The sequence below is a fragment of the Phyllostomus discolor genome, chromosome 5, assembly GCF_004126475.2.
Source record: "Phyllostomus discolor isolate MPI-MPIP mPhyDis1 chromosome 5, mPhyDis1.pri.v3, whole genome shotgun sequence".
Taxonomy (NCBI): Eukaryota; Metazoa; Chordata; class Mammalia; order Chiroptera; family Phyllostomidae; genus Phyllostomus; species Phyllostomus discolor.
The window spans coordinates 19,734,440-19,755,653 of NC_040907.2; the positions used below are offsets into that span (position 1 = coordinate 19,734,440).

Sequence of the window (21,214 nt, forward strand, 5' to 3'; positions counted from 1 at the left end):
TGGGTGAAGCTGGTGGGACCTGTGTCGTGGCTGCTCCTGAAGCCGTGGGCCACGGCAGGCACCTCCAGGGTCAGCTCCCACACACAGCACCCAACCCTGCAGACTCCTCTCCCTGTTCTCCTGTCTGACTCCTCTTTAGCCTGGACTTCTCCTCCTGCAAAGCCTCCCTCGAAGACTCAGGGCACATGCTCTCACCACTGCTTTCCAGTGCTCTTGCCCCCACGCTGTGGTTGGCTGGCGGACAGGCACTCATTCAGTAAATGGTGGTGGGTGAATGAATGAGAGTGAGCAAGTGAAGGAAAATGGAAGGTGGACTGGATTAATGCTTGCTTTGTTGGAATGGTCAGTTCAGGCTGAAGAAAATGACAACTTACGAGTATCTTATATCTTTCAACTCTTGCCAAACAAAAAGCCCACCTGTAAAACTGCAACTACTAAAGCCTACGTTGTCAAAGAGAAAAAAGTGTTTGAAACCCATGGTCTTAACAAGACACTTATCTACTGTAAATTTACAAATTGCACAGTTCATGCTTGCCATGCACAGAAAGGCAGCCACAAGCACTGAGAAAAACTGTAAAAGAAAAGTAAAAGCTGACAATTTACAAGGTTCACTACATGTACCATGGAGAAACATCAAACACCAAGAGAAAAGTTAAAGGGGAAACTTACAAGTACCTGCTGGTCTGAGGGAATAAATTCAAGAGCTTTCTGGATAACACGGCAGCCATACATCTGCAGTGCCAATGACAGGACATGACCTCGAATCCGTTCTGCCAAAGCCAGCTGCTGTTCAAGGCTGCCAAACTAGACATAATGTGTGGGTGAACACCATTACTTAGATAGAAGAAACCAGAGAAAGCAAAGCATTCATTCATTATTCTGCATCAACCATTGGCATACCCCTTTTAAGTCAGTCACCTATTATTATACCTTTTGTTTATAAAAACCTTTGCTTCAGCCCTGGCTGCTGTGGCTCAGTGGACTGAGCACCCAACCAGCCTGCAAACCAAAGGGTCACTGGTTTGATTCCCAGTCAGGGCATGTGCCTGGGTTTCAGGCCAGGTCCCCAGCAGTGGCCATGTGAGAGGCAACCACACGTTGATATGCGTCTCCCTCTTTCTCCCTCCCTCCCCCCCTCTCTAAAAATAAATAAATAAAATAAAATAAAACAAAAAGACATAAGAACTTGACAAATTTGTTTTGTGGCAGGTACGGTATAGTTTTAGCACTTTCCCTCTATACTGAACTCTTCACCTTAATGCTTCACTCCTTTCTGGATTTATAGCTCGGGTTTGTGGATCCCAAGGCACCAAGGCTCTAGCGGTAAGCCAAGAATCCCCACCTTCCTGACAGTGTAGTTTAGTAATGAACAGACACTCATCCAACAATCTCATTAATCCTTCCCAAGGACAACGCATTAATGAAGGAAATGAAGGCACCAAGGCCGAAGGATGACCGAAGAAATACTGAGTGATCCTCATGATTACAGTTTATGATGAAAAACACTAGCGTTCTTGTTCAAACATAATTCTCTAGTAATCCTAAAAAAATTTATTTTCCAGAACACTTTATTGTGCTAAAATTATCTTACAAGAATTATTTTCCCCAAAAATGACATGTTTAGTGAAACTATTGTCACATACTGGATCAAATGGGGACAATGGTTCTCTAAACACATTTCTAAAATAAACGGGCATCATCTGCTTGCACATTTACATGCAACACAGCTGCAAACGAATTGGAAAACATTCAGAAGCTATACTTCCAGCTGTAAGATGAATAAGTTCTGGGAATCTAGTGGACAACATGAAGATCAGAGCAAGTAATACTATATTATATATTTAAAAGTTGCTAAGTAAGTAGAACTTAAATGTTCTCACCACACACACACGCACACAAAGGCAAATTATGTGACACGATGAAGGTGTTCGCTAACACTGCAGTTGGCATCCTTTTGCAACACATAAGTATATTAAATCAATACACTGTATACCTTAAAAATCTACACAATATTATGTCAATTACATCTCACATATAAGGAACAGACATTGCCAAAAAAAAAAGAAAAAAGAAAAAAGAAAAAAACTCTTTAAAAAGACCACACACCCTTCATTTTGAGGACCAGAATGGGACTGTAATTCTAAAAACAGCTAATGAAAATCAAAATGCTCTGGAAATTCTCTGAAGTCAAATGAAAGAGAGAACAAAGGCTTACTTCAAAGAACTTCTGAATGACGTAATTTCCAAACACATCCACCATCAGCTGGTAAGCGGCCTGGAGGATTTCATTGAAGACAAGCTGGCGTTCAGCTGGTGTGGCACGCTCCAGTTTCAGCTGAATGAATCTGAAGTACAAAGTAAAAAGGGCAATCACAGCATTTTAGGAAGACTTGGAAATAAATAAGAATTAGCTCAACTTATATACTATATGATTTCTGAAACTATGTATGTATTTAAATGTACACTCACAGGCACAGGTGCATGTGGGTTTGCAAACATACAACAGTATTTTTTAAATGAATCCCTTGAGCTCACTTAATTTAAGAATCTCTAAGAAGGAAAAGATGTTTGTGGTGTGAAGTATATCCTAAGTCAACTGACCTTTTAAAAGATTCAGCCCTGCCTGGTGTGGCTCAGTGGACTGAGCATCAGACTGTGAACTGAAAGGTCGCTGGTTTGTTTCCTAGTCAGGACACATACTAGGGTTGTGGGCCAGGTTTCCAGTTGGGGGCGTGTGAGACACAACTGAATGATGCTCCTCTCCCTCTTTCTCCCTCGCTCTCCCACTCTCTAAAAATAATAAATAATAAAATCTTCAAAATAAAAAAAGTAGCTTAAGTCTTAGTATATTTCGTTATAGGACACAAAATGTGTATGTGGGTTTGAGGGGGGCATGAAAAGAGAGGAGGGGTGAAGGTGGGCATAACACAAGAATTCCGCCTGACTTTTTACTTTAGAAACCTCTCCCACATTAAAAGGCTCAAAGCTTGTGGTCCTTATGATATTCTTTACCTCATATTCATATGAAGCAAGTGTCATTTAGGATGTGGAACAGTTGTTATAAATGAAGCAGTAGCTACTCAGTTCACCTTTTTTGGTTCAGATGACCACTAGAATGTTGCCCTGGCTGGTGTGGCTCAGTTGGTTGGAGCACTGTCCCATAGACTGAAGGGCCAGGTTCGATCCCCAGTAAGGGCGTGCACGGGAGGCAACCGAAAAGGAACCCTTCCCCTCTCTTCCTCCCTTCCTCTCTCTCTATAATCAATAAGTATGTCCTCAGGTGAGAATTAAAAAAACAAGTCATGTTGTCTCTCAATCTGTTCTATAGGATCCAAACACGAGAAATCCTTGCTGAACAACAAGCTGGCAGAACTCCATGAGAAAGGTTCTTCAGCAGCTGTGCCAGTGGGCACAGAGAGAAAGAGGAAAGCGGACAAACAGGAAAGAGACTCTCACTGCTACAGGATGAAACAACAAAGACACATGGTGGAGTTGTCTTATTCCTGGAGCAGCAGATACAAACTTATATCCGAATACTTGTTGATAGGGATTAAAGTAGCAAACACGTGCAGATATGTGTCTGTATCTTAGCATTTCTGTTTCTTAAATTGTAGCCATGCAGTGAGGGTCTCATGAACTCGAAAACAGGCTAATCTTCCAGAAAGGTAAAAAGATTTCTTAAAAAAAAAAAAAAAAAAAAAAAAAAGTTGGTTTTAATTAATCATTTGACTCCAATTTCTAAATGACTCTTTTATCACTTGTGTATCTGGTGACCCTCATAATCCACATTTCTCTGAAATAATGGGAAGTATATTAAGAAGCAAACTGTTTTAATTATTTTATGGCAATTTACTTTAGCACATACCTTATCTGAGGCATGGAATTTAAGGTATTAAGATTTTAGTTACCTTAACTACCAAAACCAAGTCCTCACCTGGACCCATGCTGGTCTTGGGAAAATTCCATTATATGCCCAGCAATTTCCCGCAGTTGTAAATTGGGGTACCGATTATTTCGAAAGTCTTCCAAAAGCCTGCTCCTGCCAGAAGGCATGACATCAGACATTCCATATCGCAAACGGGAGGAAGAGAAAAGGGTGCTGCTGGGGCTGAAGAGGCTGGAGGCACTGCTCGCACTGCGGTACTTGGCTTCAGCACCAGGAGCAGCAGAGATGTATCTTCCACTGCCGTTGGTGAGTCCTCCTGTTGGTTACAGAACGGGAGAACTCAAGACTCATTCTTAAAGAACTCTGTTCAAGAGTGGAGGAAACAGCATCCCACACATGAAAGCCTGCACCTAGTTCTGATTCCTTTTCAGTTCTATTGCTTTTGTATTGAAATGCAATTTTATTAGTGCCACGACTTCCATAATGGCAACTCAGCAAGCTGGAAAGAAACTTTTGCACAAACATCATCAGGGGAATGCTTTTAACCACTGATAGGATACTGCTAGCAAAACGGGAGCAACAGTTAGTGTAGCCATTAGTAGGTAAAATAATGAGTAAACTGCCTGCCGTGTGATCCAGCACCTGAGCACCAGGAATGAGAAAACACAGAATGAATGCACGGAGACTTCACTTTGGTGGTTTTCCACCCTGAGCTCTGGGGAGAATCCTGCCATTAGGGAATAATCCCCATTCCCATCTGAAACTCTCCCTTAAATAAAAAAAAAATTTAAAAATAAATAAAAAACAGCAACCAGGGTTCCCAGGTTTGCCTGCTTTATAAAGGGGGTCCCCCCCCAAAACTCTGAAGGAATGGATTGTCACTAAACAGAAGTCTTAAAATCACTAACGCACCCCAGGCCAAGGATTTACAAATAAGGGTTAGGGAAAAAAAGACGTGCTTTGAAATGGAAGGTTTTCAAGTTCTTCATCAAGAATGGGCAGCTGTTAACACCTGTTGAGACAGAGCCTGAAATGACTGTAATAGCAACAATTTTCATGCCACTGATATTGCTGCTGTGACTGATGACAAGGGAACAATAATTGTGATTTCCTAGACAGGTAAAATAGAGATAAGACAGAAACGCTTATGAAAACGTAAAGCAGAGCAATAAATTATAATGAGTATATATTCCCAAAAGTCTTATATTTTTTTACAATGGTGGATTTTTTTAAACTTTAAATTGTACTATAAAACGAATGTGAAGGCTTTTTTGTCCCACCCCCACTCCTTTTAAACAAAAAAGCAAAGTAGGTAAGAAATACACATAAACCAAAAGGAGTGTGTAGATGAATAACAACTCAGGATCCACGAGAAAAGTCACTTAGGGTGAGCTTCTTCATGAGTTTTAATGAATGGTCACTACCTACATATACCCAGCTTAGGTTTCTCTGTAGAATTCTAGGGCTCAGCTTCAAAGGTCTAGGTCTCAATTAAAGTAAGGAAACCAATAGGAAAGGGCTCTTTTTTAAAATTTGTAAAATGTTTACTTAGCATTTGTCCTTAGCCAGGCTCTATAATAGAAGTGTTTTATACACACTTTCTATTAAATTCTGACATTTTTTGCAACAGAAAACTAAGGCCCACAGAGGTGTGACACTCATCCAAAGACACGAACGGCCACGGCCAGGGCTGCCACCGGACTCGACTCCACAGCCAGCGCCCGTGTGACTGACTACGCGGGTCGTCTCCAGACCCAGCTATTATCAAGTTTCTTTACTCTAAGGACACTGTCATTCTTGTCAAATTCCACAATATTTCTCTAGTCCAAATGGAAAAGTTTCTTTTTGAGAAAAGGGAGAGAATGGATTTATAAGAAAAAAGAACAGTGACCATATGTCTGCTCTTTATTCTATTTCAGAAACTATTCTTTCTTCCCTGACTTGGGATTGGGGGAAAATGGGCAAAGAGATGGTAATCAAGTAGGTCACAGGCACTGGGAGAGGATGAAAATAGCAAGGAACATGCTTAAGAAGGAGGAATAGCATGAGCACACAACATCTTGAAAATAATTTCAAGGCATTTTAAGAACCTGGTCACTAACAAGGGCACTTAGGGAAGAGCGACAAATCAACAGAGAAAGGGAATCACACCTCTGAAAGGCCCAACACACATCCTTACAAATGCAAGGCAGCCAGATCCTTTGTGGAATGACAGGGACCAACCCTGAACACTGCCCTCCCTCCGCACTCACATAACCAATGGACACACAGTGTTTACACCACACGTGGCACGGTTCTGTTACTGTGACCAAATACAGACCGATCCCAGACACTGGGCGCACTAACTGGAGTGCATCGTGGGGAAACCCTCAATACAGATTCATACATTTGTCCTCAGGTTTTGATTTGGGGCTCTGATCTCCTTGGATGTCAGACAACATACACAGGTACACATAACACACACACAGCTTTTATTATTGAGAAAGTAAACAAATCTGGAAAAGAAACTTTCCCAGACACTACATCATAAATGGCAAACTCACAGTTCACAGGCATATTTGCTTGAGCCAACTAAACATTAAACCAATGCTTCAAGTAGACTTTTGCTTAAAATTGTACTTTCCTCCTGGCTGGTGTAATTCAGTGGATTGAGCACAGGGTGTGAACCAAAGGGTCGCCGGTTTGATTCCCAGTCAGGGCACATGCCTAGGTTGTGGGCCAGTGGGGACCACGTAAGAGGCAACCACACATTGATGTTTCTCTCCCTTTCTCCCACCCTTCCCCTCTACCTAAAAATAAATAAATAAAATTTTAAAACATAATACAAAATAAAATAAATTTAATAAATAAAATAAAATAAAATAATAAAATAAAATTGTAGTATCCTGATTGTTTATGAAAAGGTACCTGGAAAATAGCAGGCCATCAGTAAGTATCTCCTTTAGTTGGGGAATATACAGAAATGTGTTTTCCTGTTTACTATGGTTTGGTTTATACATCTACATGGTCTTGGTCCCTAAAAGTATTTGAATTTGCAATCCCTGTTTTAAAAGGAACATTTCACACAGGGCCTCAAATGGAGCCTCTTAGTGGTCTCGTAAGGTTTCCCACATTATTTGACAGCGGTGGGTTTCAAAGCTATGTTCCATGACAACATTCCACAGAAACTAAGGGCTTAAATGTTTTTTTTTTAAGATTTTATTTATTTATTTTTAGAGAGGGAAGGGAGGGAGATAGAGAGAGAGAGAGAGAAACATCAATGTGCGGTTGCTGGGAGTTATGGCCTGCAACCCAGGCATGTACCCTGGCTGGGAATCGAACCTGGGACACTTTGGTTCCCAGCCCGCACTCAATCCACTTGAGCTACGCCAGCCAGGACTAGGGCTTAAATGTTTTGTTTCAATTAGTATATGCAGGCTTCCAGTTCCACATGTAAGGTGCAGAGAAGTCACCACTCCATCCTAACATCAAGTACAAAGCTAAATATACTGAAAAATCAGCATTCGTATTGGATCCACAAAAGAAGGCAGGACACAAAGCAAAATACTGCCCCCAAGACTGGAGACAGCAGGGAACTACATGTCCTACCACAGCTTATCAGAACAGGAACAGGGACAGAAACCACCGACAGAACCAGCACCAAACAGGAAAACCTGCCCTGTGATGGACAGATCGCTAGAGGCTCAGTACCGAGAACTCGGCGAGTTAGAATTCCAGGGGACCCAGGTGCACAGGGAAGGGGGAGATGTGAGCCACAATAAATATCAGAGAACATTTTCCTCAGGCTTCCAGCAGTGAAGGGAAAAGAATATTGAAATATGCCAGAGCACTCTGTCCTTAATTAACAAAGCTCTCTAGGGAAACTAGTTAATCAGAGTCTAACTGGCCGGGGAAAGGCAACCATGTAACTCCAGCCTACTCAAACCATCCTGTCCCATCAAAGAGGGGTCGGGGAGAGATACTAGGAAACACTCGTGAAGTTGACAGTCAAGAGGCACAGGCTCAGTAAATGAATGAGATATGGATCACAGGACTGTCCTGACACCTCACCACCACATTACTAAAAGCCTATTTACAGCATTTCCTTTTAACCAGTGTATCAGGCCTGGCTATTGGAAGGAGGGGAGGGGAGGGGGGAGAGAGGGGGGGAGGGAGGCAGGCAGGCAAGCATGGATAGCCAAAAGACAGGAAACACAATTTGAAGATAAAGAGCAATCATCATAAATACACATGGCAAGGATGTTGGAATTATCATACCTGGAATTTAAAACAACTATGATTAATATGCTCAAGACTCTAATAAAGTAGACAGTATGTAAGAATAGACAAGCAATGTTAGAGAGATGGAAATTCATAACAAGAACCAAAAAAAAAATGCTAGAAATTAAGAACAAAACAACTGTAACCAAATGAAGAATGCTTTTGATGGGCTTATTGTCAGACTAGACACAGATGATAAAAGGATCTCGGAGATGGAGGACATATCAATAAAATCCTCAAAAACTAAAAAACGGAAGAGAACAAACACTAAAAAAGTACTTAATATCCGAGGACCGTGAGACAACTACAAAAGGTAGAACGTACGCATGACAGAGATGGCAGAGGGAGGAGGAAGGAAAAAGCAACAGAAGTGCCCAACGCAACGGTGACTGAGACTCTCTCCAAACTCCCGTCAGACTCCAGACCCCAGACCCAGGCAGCCCAGGGTCACCAGGCAGGACAGATTCCAGAAAACTACAGTCAGGTGCATCTTCTTCAAACTACAGCAAATCAAAGATATAGAAAAAGTCCTAAAACAAGCCACTGGGGATGGGGGTTTGGGAACCCTACCTGAAGAGGAACAAAGAAAAGAATTACATCCCACTTCTCAGAAAAAATGCAAGTAAAAAGAGAGAGGACTCAAATATTTAAAGTGCTGAGAGAAAAAAATCCTACCAACCTAGAATTCTATACCCTGAAAAATTTTCCTTCAAAGGTGAAGAAATGCTTTTCAGAAGAACAAAAATCGAAGAAATGTGTTGCCGCTAGACCTGTCCTACAAGAAGTTTTAAAAGAAGTTCTTTAGAGAGAAGGAAAATAATACGGGTCAGAAACTATGATCCATATAAAGAAAGGAAGAACATCGATGAAACAATATAATAAAAACAGAAACTTTTACTTCTCTTATTTTGAATGGATCTGACAAGGCTTCAAAATAATAGCAACAATATATTCAATTATATATGCTTATGTTATTATATACATATGCTTATATGTACATGAAATGGAGAAATTAGGATTATTTCCTTAATATAAGGCATTTGTACTACACACCAAGTGGTACCTACTGTCTTATTTGAAAGTAAACCTGACCTGGCTGGCGTAGCTCAGTGGATTGAGCGTGGGCTGAGAACCAAAGCATCCCAGGTTCGATTCCCAGTTAGGGTACATGCCTGGATTGCAGGCCACGGCCCCCAGCAAACACACATTGACATCTCTCTCGCTCTCTCTCTCCTTCCTCCCTCCCTTCTCTTCTAAAAATAAATAAAATCTTTAAAAAAAAAAAAAGTACACCTGAATTAGTTGTACACGTATAATGCAAACTCTAGGGCAACCACAAAGAAAGTTTTAAAAATAAAGTATAACTAATATGTTAAGAAAGGAGAGAAAAGAGAATCAAATAAATGCTCAATTCAAACCACGAAAGACAGAAGTGTGAAAGACAAAAACAGGAACAAAGAAAAAGGCAACAAAGAGAAAATGGCGACACATATGGCAGGCCTTAATCCAATCGTATCAATCATTGGAATGTCAGTGGTCTACATGTGCCGACTGACAGACAAGAGATGGTCAAAGCAGACCATAAAACACACCCGACCTAAGTGCTTGTCTACAAGGGACCTGCCACACAAATAAGGACACGTACAGATTTCAAGTAAATGGGCGGATGGTGCCAAAAATATAACATGCTAAATGTTATATGTACATACTCCAGCTTTTTTATACAAGTCTATGAAGGAGGTTTTGTTTTGTTTTGTTTTGTTTTGTTTTGTTTTTTGCCAATAGCCATGCCACCTGGCTCTGTGGAATGCTTCTGGTTCATTTGTTTTTTGTACTTGCAGTTCTAATAGGTGCCTAATGGGCAAAGCTATGTCTTCTTCGAAAATGCCCCAAGGCTACTAACATCTGGCTCAGTACTCAGTGCAAGCAGAGGCAACACTCTTTACCACAATGTTCTCCTCAGTCCCCTCCCTAATACATAGCCAGGTAGCCGTAAATTAAAATAAGCCTAAAGTTAACTGTCTTTAGAACATACTACTGAGACCAAATTAAGTTCATTTTCACATGGTTAATTTTACATATGACAAGTAACTTTCAGAGAACCAAGTGAGAAATCAGGAAATAATTCATTTCTATTTTGAATGGAGAAGTACCTAAAGGCATATCAAGACTAGTAAGCAACCTGAAATTAGTACAACTTAAGGAACACGTCTACTGCAGGAACAGAGACAAACCATTTGGTGTGTGAACTTTCCTTTTCTTAAAGGATTAAGGGCACTTATAACCTTGAATTCAAAAGACAGGAAGAATACATTTTAAGACAACAGGATATATGCCCTGGCTGGTGTGACTCAGTGGATTGAGTGCCAGCCTGCAAGCCAAAGGGTCGCTGGTTAGAACCCCAGTCTAGGGCACATGCTTGGGTTATGGGCCAGGTCCCCAGTAGGGGAGCACATAACAGGCAACCATACAGTGATGTTTCTCTCTCTTCCTCCCTTCCTTCCCTTCTGTAAAATAAGTAAGATCTTTAAACACAATTTTAAAAAAAGGACCGGAAATCTATCACCATGATAAAACAAAATGCTTGTATTCTTTGCCCTGGACAGATTGTGAACTTTTTTTTTTTTTTTTTTTTTTTGCTGTATTGCAACACTGTGGCAATTAACAAGCACAATACTTTTCTCCCAGGGCACATGAAAACGCTGGGTGTTGTCACTATCTACATAATAAAATTTATCTGCTACTTTTTGAATCTTAGAGTTTAAAAATTATACAATCTAAAAATAAGGAGAAAACCAGAGCCTGAAGAAGCATTTCAGGGAACGGGAAGGAGAAGAATGAAGGATGGAGAACACTATGAGTAGGCAGGACATGAAACCATTAAGAATCAGACTCGGGACACTCATATCTACACCCCTTACTCTTTTTTTTTGTAGAGGTAAGAGGTGGGGTTTATTAGAGATGCATACTGTAGGTATAGGTGAGAGCTTCACAGCTTCATTTATCCCACATACAAACCACCAACAAGGATTACAGACCTAGTTAACATTACTAATTAACAGTAATAATTTTTAAAAAATACTTTTAAATGAAAAATATAATATTTAAAAAACTTTAAAAAATTTTCACGTAAGGCTATGTTTATTGCTTTTAGAGAGAGAGGGAGGAACGAATGTGGCAGATCCTGGCTGGCAGGATCCATGTATGTTGTGGCTGCTCGTGAACAAATACACACGGACAACGGAAGTCCTGTGGAGAAAAAGGGACGGCATCACCACTCTCTGAGACAGAGCAGGTGAGAGGGCCAGAGAGCTCAGTGTCTGCCTGGACAGGCTTTTACTGCTTTTCTGGGTACATTACATGGAGGGTAGTTCTCATTTACTATGTACAGGTTCACTGCAGGGGACTACCTTTTACAGATAACAAAGGAAAGAGTGTTGCACTGGACATACTTGGCAGGTTTAGCACAGACTTTAGGAAGCTGCAGCAAGTCCTTGCTGCCTCAATCCAGGGTGAGGGAGTTTTAGCAAAAGCAAGTCTCATAGCAGTCTAGGTACAATGCAGGCCTGATTCCCCACAGGAAAACCTCTCCATGGGTGTGGTCCTGCGTGCCACTTGCTCCCCACTGGTTTTCCATGTGGAGGCTGAACTATAATTCCACGCCATGCGAAGCGGTTCCCTACAGAGGAAGAGAGAGAGAGGGAGAGACACAACAATCAACTGCCTCCCGTACATGCCCCAACTGGAGATCAAACCCGCAACCTAGGTATGTGCCCTGGCAGGCAATCGAACTCACAACCTCTTTGTTGTAGGAACAATGCTCCAGTCAACTGAGCCACCCAGCTGGGCCAGAAATATAACATATTAAGCAAAGTGAAATAAATATTCACAACATCTGCCTTGCTTGGGGTCATAAAAATTTTATTTGTATTACTAAACATGTATATGCATATGTGCATAGTTATGTATGGGAAAGATGGAAGGGAAAGACTGACAAAGTGGGAGAAAGATTTCACATTTAAAAAATTACCCCATGTCAACAAACTCGCCAATTTAGATGAAGAAGACCAATTAATTCCTAGAGAGTCACAAATCACGGATAAGAAATGAAAAATATGGATGTATACAATGTAAATTTAACTCAAAACTTAAAATCTTTTCACTAGTAAACACCCAATCTAGGATGGCTTCACTGTTGAAATATATCAAATGTTTGAAAAAATACACTTCACAAAATCTTCAAGAAAACAAAACCTCCTCCAACCTATGTTATAAGGTCAGTATCACAAGTGAAAGATAAAATAACAAAGATATCCTTCATGAATATAGATGCAAAAATCCTCAACCAAAACATTCACAAATCAAATCATGAACAAGTGGGATTTAGCCCTAAAATGCACAATTGGATTAACATCCAAAAAGCAATTAATGTAACATACCATATTCAGAGAATAAAAACCACACGATCATACACTAAGCATAGAAAAAGCATTTAACAAAATCCAAAACACCTCCAATGACATAACTTTTAAACTCAGAATAGAAGGGAACTGAACCTAATACAAAATACCTATGAAAAACCTACAGAGATCACACTTAGAAGTAAAAGAGGGACCCTGTATTCCCAAGATCAGGAACAAGTCAAGGACGCAGCTCTCACCTACTCTATGTAACGCAGTACTGGAGGTTCTAGACAGTGAAATCAGGCGAGAAAAAGAAATAAAAGGCATCAAGATTGAAAAACTGTCTTTATTCACAGGTGACATGATCCTATATATAGAAAATCCTAAGGAATCACCCAAAACTATTAGAACTAATAAATAAGTACAGCAAATTTGCAGAATACAAGATCAACATACAAAAATCAACTGTAGTCCTATAAACAAGCAAGAAACAATCCAATAATAAAACTAGAATATAATTCCACTCACAATAGCCATATATATGTGAACAAATTGAACAAAAGACATGTTAAGACCTGTACACTGAACATTTCAAAACTTGACTGGGGGAAAATGATGCATGCAAAAAGATGAACCATCACCTCACACAATAACTCATTTAACTAAAAAAAAAAAAAAAAAATCACATACATAAATGTAAGAACTAAAAAACTAAACCCTTTAGAACAAAACATATAAGAAAACCTTTAAGACCTTAAGCTAGCCCAAAATTTTTATACCAGAAAGCATGATAAACTGGACCTCATTAAATAAAAAATCATTGCACTCCCAAAAACATTTAAAAAATGAAAAGACAAGCAAAAGACTGGAAGACGACATATACAAAACATGTATCTGGTGAAGGACTTGTATCCAGAATATATAAAGGACTCCTACAATTCAATAATAAAAAGACAAACTACCTGAATCAAAAAATGGGCAAAAAACAGGAGCAAACGTTTCACCAAAGATATATGAGTGATTAATAAGCACATGAAAAGATGTTCAACATCATCAGTCATTAAGGAAATGGAAATTAAAAACCACAGAAAGCCTCGCACACTGCTTGTGGGAATGTAGAATGGTACACTAAGTTGGAAAACAGTCTGGCAGTTTCTCATGAAGTTTAACATAAAAACAACATACAATTCAGCAATCCTACTCAAAAAACGAAACCATGAATCCACAGAAAGACTTGCATACAGATGTTCATAGCAGCATAATTTCTAATAGCCAAAAACCATAACCAACAAAATTCCTTCAACTGAAAGTGGTTAGACAAAATGTGGTATACCGTGAAACTGAAGACAATTCAGCAATAAAATAAACAAACTACTGATACACATTACATCAAGGATGAAATCTCAAAAACATGAGAGGGGACAGATGCAAAACAAAAGAGATCACATAACTGTATGGTTCTATTTATATGAAATGTCCAGAAAAGACAAATTTAAAAACAAGAGGTAGATCACTGGTGCGAATGGGGACTAACTATAAATGGTCACGAGGAATCTTACTGAGGGGATGAAAATATTCTAAAACTGATTTATGATGATGGCTGCACAATTCAAAAAGCTACCCAAAATCTCTGAATTATACGTTGGAAATGAGTTTTGTGATATAGTTTTATAGTAAGATATAACTCAAAGTTGTCTTTATTTAAAGTTTGGTATTTAAATAATGGGTAATGGAAAAAGCACTGAAGAGTGGTAAGCAGGTACTCAACAAGTTAATTGCTGAATAAATAATGACAGAAAACTAAGCGGGTCAATGATTTTCCCTAGAATATCCTCACACCCATCTGACTACTGGGCGGGGGAAGTGTGAAAATGACCCCACGGAACAGAGACCCACACTGGATAACAGACACAGACTGCAATGTGCACCCAAACATTTACTAGCTGGGTGGTGTCATGGAAGCTGTGAAACCATGCTGGGTTTACGCTCCCCTGTGTCAACAGTCACTTGAGTATTTAATGTAATGAATACATGTTTAGTGTTGTTGTTGGTGATCCAAGAACTGATGGCTGGTGGCAGCAGTGAAATAGTATTAATAGTAGAAGCTATGTTAGGTATGGCCCACATACACTTACTAAAAACTTAACTTTCTTGTGCCAAAATGTCTGTAGGCCCCTTGTATGGATACTCCTAGAAACCAAGTATCACACCTTTATTTAAGAATAAAGCATACAAGAATTCTTTTCTAAAGGAGACTAAGCTGAGCAAAGCTCTAACCAGTCAAGAAACAAAGTTCCTCAAGAATGACATGTATGATTTTGTTGTACATGCAGCAATGTGAGTCCAATACAAATACATAGACTAAATTGGCTCAACAAGGTAAATTTTTTAAAGGGGAAGATATGTTAAAAATAAAACTAGGCAGAAAGCAAGAGTCATTAAGAAAAGAAAATAACTCACACCAATAGGTTTTCCTGCTTCAGTGGGGGAATGTGAATTAAGAATAAGGAAGTGCTTCATCACACTGCTAATACACAGGAAGGAGGAAAGGCACCCTGCATGCGAGTACTGTCTCCAGCCCCATTTTCCAGCGCCAAGAGCCACAGCTTTTACAGTTCAGAGGTTAACAAGCTACAGCCCACAGGACAAATCCGGCCTGCCACCTATTTTTGCAAATAATGTTTTGTTTTCAAGAGCAGAGTTAAATATTCATTACAGAGACCATCTGACCTGCAAGACCTGATCTTACAGATTCAGTTTATTTAGTACTCAGTTAAGAGCTGACAAAGTCAAAATATTTAAACCAAGGAATTAAAAGGCAAGATCGCTGCATCTGTTAACACAACTGGTGTAAAAGATATCCTGGATGCATCGTGTGACCTGATATACACTGATAATAGCTGTTTCAGAGTCAAAAAGGTTTGACACTAAATCTGTTCAGATATGAGAAGAGCTAGGCAAGATATTCAGGTCAGTTTCCTCACTTCTGTATTGCAGACATAATATTGTACCTTCCAGAGTTATATAACAGCACCCAAAACCATTAACATTATCAGGTAAAGAACTACTCAATCAATGTTAGTTCCTACTATCTACATGTTAAACTGGTACTTTCATCTGTTCCTTATGATCCTGCATTAACCCTCAGTCTCCAGAGCCACGCATTCTGTCACTAGAGAACACTTATGCAACACACTCCATTCCCCTAGCTATCTGATGTGGACTCAGCAATCTAGAAGGGCCCTGCAACTTTTCTAAAATAATGCCCATATATAACCTGAGACAATGAGGTCTACAACTATACAGTTCTTACCACATGAAATCTCAGGATACACACACACACACAAATGTATGTATGTACTTATAAACATATGTTTCCCCCAAATCCTCTCTCAAACTCAGAGAGAGCATGATTAGTTTCAGAATAATAACTATATTATTCTATCCCCTTCAAGCCTTTTTTATTTTTATAAATCATCATTTCAAAGCCTTTGTCTTTCCAAATGAAAGCATATTACATTCATTTATAGTCAGTCCTCATTTCTGAGCCCATAAAGCCACTTTTAATCGTGCTGGTTAACAAGTGAAAAAAGTCCATGTAAACTACAGACTGGATGGTAATAATGATGCATGAATGTAGGTTCATCAATTGTAACAAATCAGTGTACCACTCTGGTGCGGGGTATTGATTTTGGGGAGGACTATGTACCTGTGGGGCAGAGGGTACAAGGGAAATCTCTATACTTTCCCCTCAATTTTGCTAAGAACCTAAAAGTACTCTAAAAAAATCAAGTCTTAATTTAAAAAATAAATAAATAGACGATTAAGGAAAAAAAAAACCCACAATCTTCTAGACAAAGTGGCCATGCATGATCGTTCTCCCAGAGCAGTCCAGATCTAGGCCTGTCACCACAGCATAATAATTAACAGCACCCCCGATTCACTCTGAAAAGTGCTCTGGGCTGCATAGTAAATTACACAGTCATTCTAATTCTATGCCATCTAAGAAATAAATCAGTACTTCAAAACCCAATAACTGGGGGGGTGGGGGGGGGAGCACGAGGGGGGAATGTGTATATCATCTCCTATCCCTTCAAGGATTTAGAAATTTGCCGCTTAAAGTGAAACAAGTGTTTTTACATTCTTACAGCTTATTGTTTAAGGAGCCTCTTTATCCTCCTCACTTTCTAGGATCTAGGTGGTAACATTTTTAAGTCCCATACATAACATACAATTGGGAAATGCACACCTATACTCATTAGCATGTTATATAGTTTAAAAAATACATATACAAATATATTTTTAAGGATCTGGCAGACTTTTTAAAGTAAATTGCTTTATGTGAAAAGTACACTATTAAATGTATATATACATGGGGGGAGGTCTGAAAAATACGGCAAAATAATAATCATGGTAATATTTCAGTGAAAATAATAGTTGAATACATTCTTTTCTGTATGTGTGTTTTCCAGCTCTACTTAAACTGGATCTGTACTGTGTTTATAATGAAAGAGTCTCACATGTAGCCAAAGAACAAGATGTTCGTACTACAGCTGAAGTGAATATACAAGGGAGGCACCCAAACTTTAATAAACCCCAAACTCCTCGCTATCTAGGAACAGCCTAAATAACGTGAGGTACTCAAGGAAGGCACAGAACACCCAGGACACTTCCAGGATAAAGGGACTGTCCTTTGCTTATGCAAAGTACATCTAATGGCATCAGTGGCAAGAGATTTCTAGAGTTCAAGGTGGTGGTAGTAATGGTTCTTACCCAGGTTTAAGCTCGAAGAGGATCCATGTGAAGAGAGGGAAGGAGGTGGTGTCTGTGAATGTCCTGGTCCCTGACTAGGGAGAGGCATGCCCACGGGTCCAGGAGAGGAGGAAAAGCTAAGGCCGTTATAAAAACTGTGTCCAATGGGGGTCAAGCTGCTCGATGTCCTCTTATAAAGGTCACTGCTGCCAGTCAGGGAGTCACGGCGGGAGCCACTGCCAGTGTTGGAGTTTGCAACTAAAATGGAATTAAAACAATGCAGATAAGAACAGGCCTGTTCTTTGACGAACAAGCCCAGTGACCTGTTCCTAACACTCTGATCCAGACTCCTTACCACTGCAAGTTTGTCAGCAGAGACAGCCTAACTGTTCATGTGGCAGTTCTGGGGGCAGGTAAGGTAATAAAGAGGACATGGCTCAGGTTAACATGAAACGTTTGTTCAAACCATTACACATATGCAGAATTTACCTTCCTTTTGTGTCATATATTATGGGGTGGGGGTGGGCTGAAAAGCTCTGACGGCCACATCAGCTATGGAAAAGGTGAAAGAAAATGGGCTAAAAAGAATGCCTTGCATCAACCCAAAGGTTCTAGTAGAAAAATGGAGTACAGAAAACAGATGTGTAAATGGGGTGTTGCCCCATACACGAGACACACATGAAAGCCTGTTTTCCCAATAGGTTGTTCGATCAAGAGTTAGGACTAGACCCCAATTCCAATGTAAGGTACCCTCTCTCAAACACACCCTTCCCTTCTGACATCACACTGTTTTACAAACACTGTAGTTGTCCCATTGTTTACCTTACTACTTTCCAGGGTTTTTTCTCCCATCAAAATGTTAAAAATATCTTGGTCTAATTTCCTTCCTCCCACTTTTCCATAATATCCACCTTAACTCTTCTCAAGAGACTGCAGAGAACTTATGACTCTTTAAGGCCTGGAGATTGTGGAGTCCACTACCCTGTGATCTTTGGTAAGCTGTCCTCCCTGTTTCTAACATCCACGCTTCTATGCTCCCCTCCATGTTCTCCCCAACGCCTGCAAAAATCTCCCCTGCTTCTCTAATCCCTGTAACAAACTGACTTTTGAGATACAAATAAGTAGCAACACATGTGTAAACCTGAAATAGGCCCCAACTGTGTATCTTGATTTTAATAGTCCATCATCTCAGAGGTATGTGGGACGGCTGGATTCCCACGGGGCTCAGTCCAGATCTGCCTGTGGTATGTGTCCACGGTTCCATGCACTGTCAGTGTTCCATAGAGATTGTAAAAATAATTAAAATTCAGTTGTAACAGCACATCAGTCTGATTTCTACCTGCTGTTCCAAACCCTCCAAGGGCTGATCCCAGGGTGGCGCCGAGAGAACTGCTACTTCCAAATCCCAAGGACGTGTTGGCAGGCTGGGCAGAGCCCTGGGAGAAGAGGGAGCTGCTCTGGGAATTGCTGCTCAGAGAGTTGTTGCCATAGAAAGAGCTGGATGCCAGGTTGTTACTGGGCTGCTGCTGGGGCTGGGGCTGAGGCTGCTGGCTGCCTAAAGGGCGAAATGGTCCGTTTGTTGTTCCAGCAAGACCACCGGCCGCTCCATTTGCTGAAGCTGCGGCTGCTGCGACAGCTACAAGGAAGAAAGCAAATCATTGAGCTTTAAAAGGGATTGGCCAAATTTCCAAACTACATTATTATTATCCTTATTTGAAAAATCTTTTAATTCTGCTGTATCTATTCACAGTGACACAAACCTTGTAAAGAACTACACAGATGTGTCTTTGATACCTTCATTTAAAGCTTTTATTTTCTATTTCTACTTTCAATCTGAAGTCAAAAAACCACTGGAGCAAGTTCACTATGTTGGTAGCTTTTAAAGAGTCTGTAGTTTAAAACAGGTATGAATATCAAATATATCCATTTTAAATGTAATATGTACTTCCCAAAATCTCATGTTTCACAAATATCTATGTTAAAGACATTTTTCTAGAACCAGTGTCAACCATATACTAAAGTCCCTCAAACTCCGAAGACAAGCTTGTTGCTCTATTCTAGATGTTCCATTGTTCCTAATTATATGCAGCCTAAAATAAAACCTATTACCACTGCTAACCAAAATGTATTGCTCTGTCACGTCTCTCTCCTCTTCTCCCACTCTCCCCACCCCGTCCCTGTAAAAACAACCAAAAACAAAAACCAAAGAATCTACATTATCTTCAATAATGACATGGATTTCTGTGAAATTAGGCTTGAACTTCTGCAAGGGCACTGTTTTATGTAAGTAATATAACCTCCTATGTTTGCAGTGGAATGGGTCCTTGCTGCAAACCAACTGGTACATGCCATCAACAAAATCAGAATCTACCAACGTCATTTTCTGCTTCTGATTCTCTCTGAAGTATTACAGGGAAGAAGTGTTATAGTGAGAACTGTCAAATAAAGTGCATTTCCACGCAGTTTAAGAGTGTCATCCATCACCCTTTTAGATCGCTGACAGAAGCTCACCTGCTTGTGCAGCCGAGGAACTAATGATGACTGGGGCGGGAGCAACAAGTCGTACAGGAGCTCCAAGACCATTTCTCGCTCCTGTGTTCACCACAAGGGCTCCGGTTTGGTCATAGTAAGCAGCAGGAGCCAAGACTGGGTAACCTAGGAATAACAAGCCAACACACTGTAAGTATATATAAAACTATCAAGTGTCTCCTGGGCACCAGCCTATTATAAATAGTCACAAACTCTTTTCTGGGACAGACAGCTTTAGATGCATATGCTGGCATCAACACTTACATAGCTGTATGACCCGGAATCTCTGGTTATCCATCTCCTCATCTATAAAATGAGGATAATAATAATACCTGCCCTCATGAAGTTCTTGTGAAGATTAAGTTAAACAATGAATGGGAAAGATCTAGCATGATATATGATACAGTAAGACGAGTGCTATTTATCATGCACTAGGTGTTACGAAGGAAATTTGGCACGAGAGAGAATATGTATACTATTCACAGGGCTAATGCAGGTTATCACCAGCAATCACCCACTGACAATTTGTAATGTTTTCTTGATTACACAAATAACAGAGGGGGCAAATGATGACAAAAATCAGAGTACTTCCACACTACATACTAATCTAAGCATAAATATGCCGCAAGAAAAACCTAGACAGGCTTCAATTAACAGGATCTTTTAATGCCACATGAGATGGAAATCTCCAAATCCTACTGGCTCACATGGGAAATTACAGGTGACTTCTCAATAAAACATAAATGCTTAGTAACTAACAAAACAATTAAGTTAAATGTATTCACTAAATTCATAAATGAATCAGCTGATTTGGCTACACTCCATAGTCAGTAAGGACACATAAATTTATGCTGAAGTCTTATAAAGACCGGTTTCGAAGGAAGAACCTCAAACTATACCCAGTGCATGCAGAGAATAGGCCCAGGTGACAGTAAGCCAAAATAATACATATTCAAGATATATATATATCTCAGTCACACGTAGATAGGCACAAAACACCTCTACTACTGGTCTGGAAGAGATACTAGAAATGTAAGGAAGACACTATCAAGAAATACTAGGAATTTCTTCGTAATAATGCTATTTAAAATCATCAGTGTAGAGACTAAAGTCTTGGAGTAATCTGTCCCTAATCCTGAAGGAGGAAATAAATCATCACCAACGAAAACAGCATACTCGAAGCAATGTGTGGAGATGTGTGTATCTCCCTTATATTAAGACAGACTGGCTCAGAACAATTAGGTGCTCTCATCAACGAACTGTAGTCTAAGTGAGGGCAAGTATATGTCATCCTTGCCAGTCCCCAAATCATGAGAGGCCTAAGCAAGCTAAAAGTACTGCACGTTCCCTGAATCTCTCACAATAAGCCAACTTTTCTTCTGAA

The 21,214-nt window shown here is 40.0% G+C and overlaps 1 protein-coding gene and 1 non-coding gene across 21 annotated transcripts in view; both read right to left on the bottom strand.

Moving 5' to 3' along the window:
* PUM1 (pumilio RNA binding family member 1) overlaps positions 1-21,214 on the bottom strand; it is a 124,231-nt gene that overhangs the window by 15,774 nt on the left and 87,243 nt on the right. For 12 of the 20 annotated variants that reach the window (XM_028512798.2, XM_036025664.1, XM_036025663.1 and 9 more), the window contains 6 exons: positions 19,813-19,956; positions 18,641-18,937; positions 17,323-17,559; positions 3,935-4,202; positions 2,216-2,345; positions 670-804 (listed from right to left, as the gene is read on the bottom strand). In XM_028512798.2, the coding sequence (XP_028368599.1) occupies positions 670-804; positions 2,216-2,345; positions 3,935-4,202; positions 17,323-17,559; positions 18,641-18,937; positions 19,813-19,956 (1,211 nt within the window). The remainder of the gene's footprint in view (positions 1-669; positions 805-2,215; positions 2,346-3,934; positions 4,203-17,322; positions 17,560-18,640; positions 18,938-19,812; positions 19,957-21,214) is intronic. The other 8 variants (XM_036025665.1, XM_036025656.1, XM_036025655.1 and 5 more) reach the window with 3 other exon arrangements.
* Positions 21,054-21,131, bottom strand: LOC114498290. Its single transcript, XR_003684726.1, has one exon. It is a non-coding gene; the product is annotated as a small nucleolar RNA SNORD103/SNORD85 (small nucleolar RNA).